This window comes from Colobus angolensis, unplaced genomic scaffold (assembly GCF_000951035.1).
Source record: "Colobus angolensis palliatus isolate OR3802 unplaced genomic scaffold, Cang.pa_1.0 Scaffold292, whole genome shotgun sequence".
NCBI lineage: Eukaryota > Metazoa > Chordata > Mammalia > Primates > Cercopithecidae > Colobus > Colobus angolensis.
The window spans coordinates 2,366,984-2,374,152 of record NW_012116177.1 but is presented as its reverse complement, the minus strand read 5'-3'; the positions used below and the strand labels follow the sequence as shown (position 1 = coordinate 2,374,152).

Sequence of the window (7,169 nt, the reverse complement as noted above, 5' to 3'; positions counted from 1 at the left end):
TTTTTTTTTTTTTTTTTTAAGACAGGGTTTTGCTCTGTCACCCAGGCTGGAGTGCAGTGGTATGATCATGGCACATTGAAGCCTTGACCTCCTGAGCACACGATTCCTCCCACCTTGGCCTCTTGAATAGCTGAAACTAGAGGTGTGCGCCATCATGCCCAGCTAATTTTTTAAATAGAGATGGAGTCTTGCTTTGTTGCCCAAGCTGGTCTTGAACTCCTGATATCAAACAATCCTCCTGCCTTGGCCTCCCAAATTTCTGGGGTTACAGGTATGAGCCACTGGCCCCGTCTATTTGCATGATTCTTACTTGTGCTAAATTTGTATTTTGATAAGTAAGGCTGCTGGAAGAGAGAAGATAAGACAGGAAGATGAGGAGGAGAGTGAGTACTTTTTAGAGATTTCAGAGACCAGGAAGTGCGATCTGGTTCTGGAATAAATTTGCTTATGCATAGTTGCCTTGCCTATGAATGGGAGGAGGCAGAAGTGGTGGGTGCACTCAGGGATTTACATGAAGTAGGATGTGAGGAGTTGTTCTTTGTTAAAAGTCACTGTCTATAATGGGTGCCCTACAAGGACATCTAAGAATTCAGCTGAGCCAGATGAGTTGCAGCAGTCAGGTACAAACAAGGGTCAGCAAACTTTGAGTAGTGGCAAATGTAGTTTTTGTTTGCTAGCAGTAAGTACATTTTATTATGTAGCAATTACATCTGTCAGTTTTAGGCAAGTTTCCCAAGTACCTATTACTCTTAGGAGTTTTAGACCCAAATATCCATCTGTTTGCTGTTTTCTGTGAGTAGATGTTCCGTCAAGATCTCAAATTTTCTTAGTTGCAAGCTGAGCTTCTCTTCTTCCTTAAGCCTGCTTCTCTTTCTAGATCTTAATATTGAAATGTTGTGACCATTTTCCAGCTGCCCGAACTAAAACCACCTACTGTGTTCAGTCTCTTCCTGCTGCCTCCTGTAATTGGTTGTCAGGTCTTGTCATGCTCTCTAAATTGAGTACAGTCCTGAGAGAGTTTTGCATAACATCAGCCTCTAGATTTGCACTCTTTAATGTTGCCTTAAACCAGGCTCTCCTCTCACACGGGATCTATTTCATTGCCCTGTAATTGGTCTCTCTGTCTTCGTAAGCTTCTTACGTACGACTAGTAAGAAAATCTACTTGGGTGGTCTTTACAGAGCATTAGACAAAACATCTTACTTCCTTACTCTACAGCCTCTACTCCCCATTGCCAACAGGATATCCTAGAAATATCTTACTTCATGTGTACACAGTCTTCCTCTCTGTTGCCCCCTGGACTTTTTTTTAAACCCCATTTCTAGCTGCACATCATCTCCAGCTGAACGAGATAACTACTTGTATGCCTAGAACGTACCATGATGCTCCCCTTTCTCCTCCAATTGTCTTTCCCTATAATGTTCCCTACTCACTCCCCTCCAAATTCTTTTTTTCCCCTTCAATACCCTTCTCCAAAATCCTATCTTCACTGAAGCCTTCTTTAATTCTTTTAGTCAGAGTCAGTTTCTTGCAACATTAAAATGATATAGCACCTTGCTTTTTTTTTTTTTGATCAGACTATTTAAAACACTCAGTATAGCACAACTAGTTATAAGACAGAGTTCAGAGTTACAAGACACACTTTGATATTTAATCCTACAAATAGATTATTAATTCCTTGTGGGCAGTTAGTTGATAATCTCACAGATATATTTAGTTGAGCACCATTTGTTTAGGTTTTACTTAAACAAATGGTGTTCTCCTTGCAAGAATTAGCGTTAGCTCTGGTCTGTGTCAATGCAGCAGCCAGTCCTGAGTCAGCATATATGTGATTCAATTAAAAGGCTCTAAAACATGGATTTGAAGCTATGATAAATAAGCTAATTCTATTTTTTAATATTTTTTCCCCTCTGGTTTCCTTGAACATTTATTGCAGAAGTTAGTAAAGATTTGTGTATATTTTTGGTCCCCTTCTTTGCTAGATTTCTGGTAAAACTGTTACTTAGAAGGAAATAATCTTTTTTTTTGTTTGTAATCATTGTGAAAACGTTTCTCCTTACAATGGTAAATGGATACATGTTGTCCACAGCATATGGTTTATATCATTCTAAATTTCATTCTTTCAGCATTAAAGTTCTTTTTTAAATTTTTTATTTTTTGAGACAGGATCTTACTCTGTTGCCCAGACTGGGGTGCAGTGCTGCAATCTTGGCTCACTGCAGTCTCCGCCTCCCAGGCTCAAGGAATTCCCTTGCCTCAGGCTCCCAAGTAACTAGGATTACAGGCGCATGCCTCAACCGCCTGGCTAATTTTTGTATTTTTAGTAGAGGCAAGGTTTCAGCATGTTGGCCAGACTGGTCTTGAACTCCTGGCCTCAAATGATCCACCCACCTTGGCCTCCCAAAGTGCTGGAATTACAGACGTGAGCCAATGTGCCCGACCCTAAACAAAGTTCTTACATTACTTGCAAGATTACATTACTTGGCAGAAGATTACTAGTAGATACTTTTCTAGAGACTTGTTCATTGCCTTGGAGATTAACCCAAATGCCAAGGGACTGAATATTTGGGTGATTGTTTGAGAATAGGTCCTTCTTTTGGGAGTGACAACAAAATATGGTATAGCTTTTGGGGAGAAGTTGCCTTTTGAGACCAAAGGCAGGGCAGAACCACCCAGGGGTCAAGAACATAAACTCAGTCTTGTTTTCTCACTTACTAGGCAGTGACTTTGGGGGAAATTCCCGATTTCCTCTGAACTACCACTGCCCCTTTTATGAAATTAGATGTTGTGAGGGTGAAATGAGCTGATGTGTATAAAGAATTAAAAGCGCAGTAGTACCTGTTACCTAGTAAATAGTAAATAATAAATAATAAACTGACTGATTATTGCCTTTGTTTTTGAGTTAGCCAAATGACCATACAGAAGTATTTGATCACATTAGAAATAATGAGCCCCCAAGCATACTTGGGGCTTCAAAAGGAATAATTTCCTTTTGAAATTATTGAAAAAGGAAAACTCTTTATTGATTATAGTTGATATTATTGCTAACTCTGCAAGATGATATGAGAATGTAGTTTTTTGATAGTATTAGTGACTCATTGGGAAAATACAGGAAAATATCCTCTGCAAGTTTTTGTCTCTGACAAATCAAATTAAAACAATACTAGCAGGTAGGCAGGGAACATAGGGACCCACTCATTTGGAAATACTAGCTTCAAACTTAACTGGCTGAATGAACACCTCTGAGAATGAAACATTTTCATTGACTGTGTTATATATAACATTCCTCAGTTGGCCATGTTGATGTGTGGTATCCTTTGTGAGGTCAGCAGTGACATTATCAACAAGACAGAAGCAGTGATAAGTCAATCAGTCACAACACTCATATCCTAGGGACCACCATGCTGCTATGAGTCAGGCATGTGCATTGTTTAAGGTAAATAGTAAATAGAACTAGGACTTTATTCTCTGTCTCCAGTTGTCAGAGGAACCCAGTTAACCTTGAGATAGCATGCTATCTGGCTGCTAGGGTTTCCATTGTTGTGTGATAGGCACCCATGTGAACGTTTACAGCAGTACCTTGATTGGTGATAGTGAGCTATGACAACTGGGTACCTGCTAAGCTAGGGTTTTTACTATCCCAGCAACCTAGGATGTAAGGTTTTGCCTAGGGTTGATTGAATAATAAATGGTGGTCTCTCGCCAGCATACACCAACTGTCCTGCATAATTTGGGAAAGAGAAGATGGTTGATATAGCAAAGGGACAGTAAAGAAGAGACCTCCAGCAGCAGAGTACATATACCTGTGAAATATTTTCCTGGTAAGAATCTTTACAGGTTTTTTTTAGAGATAGGATCTTGTTCTCTCTCCCAGGCTGGAGTGCAGTGGCACAATTGCAGCTCATGGCAGGCTCAAACGCCTAGGCTCTAATCCTGGGAAAAATCTTAATTAAAAAGACAAATTTTAGAATTTAGGAGTTTGTCAGGAAGAATGAGATCAGAAGAAAAAAATTTAAAAAATGTCACCACATATCAGTATATAATTTATAGTATCCTAAAATGAGTTTTCTATAGAATCAACTATATTGCAATTCTTTATTTTGGATAGTATGATAATAGATACAGTTTATTCAATATGGACCCAAATATTTAACTGTATCGTAATTTTGTTGAGATACTTTTTTTTAGTATCCTAAGTTAAAACTACCTTCATAATAAATTATCTTCTTGAGTTGGGAGGTATCAGTGGAATGTAAGGTATGCTGTCCAGACAGGCCAGTGCTCCACCCCTACAAGGAAATAGGGTAGTGGCTTCCCTGTTTCCCTGTTTTTGTGAATGGAAAGTCTTAGGCAGGTCAAATTACTCAACTCTAGAAATTTTTTTAGTTGATCACACAGGGTTATCTTTTTATGTTTAACAGTAAAAGCAGACAAAAGGATTTTTGGTGGAATTTTCATTTTTATGCAATCTTTTTAGTTTCTGAAAAAGTTAAAGAATAATTTTTAAGCCCTCAACAAAACTTTAGAAAATTCCATTATCAGTCCAGTAGTGGAAAACAAGGAAGAGGAAAGAAAGTTAAGAGCTAAGACAACGCAGAACTTGAGAAATACTTAGTAGAGCCGAGTGCCGGGTGGCTCATGTTTGTAATCCTAGCACTTTGGGAAGTCAAGGTAGGAGATTGCTTTAGGCCAGCTTGGGCCACATAACAAGACTTTGTCTCTAGAGAAAAAAAAAGAAAAAGAAAAAGAAAGAAAGAGAGAGAGAAAGAGAAAGGAAGGAAGGAAGGGAGGGAGGGAGGAAGGAAGGAAGGAAGGAAAGGGAAAAAGAAAGGAGAGAAAGAAGGAAAAATTAGCCATGCATGGTGGCATGCACTTGGTAGTATGAGCTACTTGGGAGAATCACTTGCCCAGGAGTTTGATTTTACAGTTAGCTATGATTGAACCACTGCACTCTGGCCTGGGTGACAGAGTCAGACACTGTCTCTACAAAATGAGAGAAAGAAAAAAATATAAATACGGTGAGCACAAATATACAGTGAGTGCTTGATCTGGAGGGTTTTCTCTTAAAATGTTGGTGTCATGCAACTCTGGCTAGAAGAAAACTTCTCTTTTTGTTGTTAAGTTCCCCTAATGAAAGGAATTACAGCAGGTTAAATTGGTCAGTTTGTGAAAGCATTAAGGTGTTAATACCTCTGACTTCTTATCTGTAAAGTCTACTCCTTTTTTTCTTTTTTTTTTTTTTGGAGACAGAGTCTAGCTCTGTCACACAGGCTGGAGTGCAGTGGTGTGATCTCGGCTCACTGCAACCTCTGCCTCCTGGGATCAAACCATTCTCCTGCCTCAGCCTCCTGAGTAGCTGGGATTATAGGCGCCCGCCCCCACGGTCTCCTAAAGTGCTAGGATTATGAGCGTGAGCCACCATGCCCAGCTGACTCTTTCAATGATAGAAATATACCTGTGCTAGCTTTTGGCTGTAGTGAAAACTTCATTCGAAAGGGAGAAACTTGGGAAGGGAGTTGTACCACAATTTGAATTAAACACTTGCCAAATAACCTGAAGCAGGCTGATGTTTATTGTCCTGTTGAGTGACCCAAGACTTCTTTCTGCTGGTTCTCCTTGAGGAGAGGATTAGGTGTTGAACAAATTTACAAGTATAGCATGCAGTTTTGTCAAATACCCAGTGACACTTCTTTTCACAGTTCTCTTGACTTTATACTGTTTAAATATCCTCAGTTGTCTCTTAATTTGCTTTTCTTTCTTTAATTCCTTTCGGATCAGAAAGTAACTTTTATGTAATCAATTCCCTTGTCTAGAATTTTTTGGCTATTTCTTTTGAGTTGCAGTATGCACATTGGTTTGTTAGTAGTTTCCTTATTTTATGTTTTCTTTTCTAGTTTAACATGGTTTCATAATCTACACAGTGTCTTTTTCTTATTGGGATGGTTATGGGATAACTATCCCAATTAACTTGTTTTTGTTTCTTTTTTTTTCTTTGTAGGCTAAGAAATGGCATTTCAAAAGGCAGTGAAAGGGACCATTCTTGTTGGAGGAGGTGCTCTTGCAACTGTTTTAGGACTTTCTCAGTTTGCTCATTACAGAAGGAAACAAGTAAGTAACTGTACTTGTGTTGATTACAGTATGCAACTTAAATCTGCTAAAGAACTGTCTATGGGGAGTGTGTGCACTAACGGTTTTGTTTAGAAAATACTTGTGAAGTTTCTCAGTTTGATCTGAAAGATACTAATTTAGAACAGTGCCTTAATGATCCTGGAGAACTGTGTGTATCTCCTTTTTTAAAAAGTGAATTTCTTTTTCAGGAAGCATTATTTAGCCTCTGTTTTGGCTCTTTGGTTTTTAAAAGACTGCTTCATTTATGAGTGCCAGGGTTTCTTCATTTAGACTTTCCTTGTCTAATTCATTGAAATGTCTGGATACCTTCTATGTTCCTGCCAAAAGTTTGTCTTATTAGAAGGCAGGCAGCTGAGAAAGGAAATGGAAAAGAAAAGGCCCAACTGAATCCTGGTTTTATTTCTTCAAGGTTTAGTTACTTATGAAGTATTACTTTGTATTAGGTAAAAATTTTAATGGAGGAAAGCCCTGAAAATAAGGATTGGTAAGAAGTTTCCAAATATTATAAAGTGTTCAGTTTCTTTTCTTTCTTTTTTTTTTTTTTCCTTTACCTTACAACTGTGACTTCCCATAGTTCAAATTGATGCCAGGAAATAATTTTGGTGAATGGCTTTGTTCTTTTTTGAGGCTTGAAATGCTGGCAACCACCTTAGTAGTTAGTATCAGTCTCTTGTTCCCCCTCTCCCATGTCATTAGGACATTTTGTGATACTAGCTGTGTAGTGCATTTCTTTCTCAAAGATGAAGGTGGAGGAATTTGGTAAACAATTTGTAACTGAGTGATTCATTTTATACATTTTTGTGGCTGCCTTTAAGCCATGGTTTGTCTTATACCTCTTGTTTCTGTTTCTTTGTGCTACAAGGTGGCAGAGCCAGGCGCCTTGCTTGCAATCCCATATCCTGAATGAGGATCACTTTAAAATCACATATTGTGGCCAGGTTCACTGGCACAAACGTGAAATCCCAGCACTTTGGGAGGCCAGGGCAGGCAGATCCCTTGAGCCCAGAAGTTTGAGACCAGCCTGGACAATATGGTGAAAC

The 7,169-nt window shown here is 38.8% G+C and overlaps 1 protein-coding gene across 2 annotated transcripts in view; it reads left to right on the top strand.

Annotated features, from left to right (window-relative positions):
* Window positions 1-7,169, top strand: part of GPD2 (glycerol-3-phosphate dehydrogenase 2 (mitochondrial)) — a 155,058-nt gene that overhangs the window by 36,014 nt on the left and 111,875 nt on the right. For both annotated transcript variants that reach the window (XM_011949203.1, XM_011949202.1), the window contains exon 2: window positions 5,999-6,108. In XM_011949203.1, coding sequence (XP_011804593.1) covers window positions 6,007-6,108 — 102 coding nt within the window. In that variant the 5' untranslated portion in view covers window positions 5,999-6,006. The remainder of the gene's footprint in view (window positions 1-5,998; window positions 6,109-7,169) is intronic.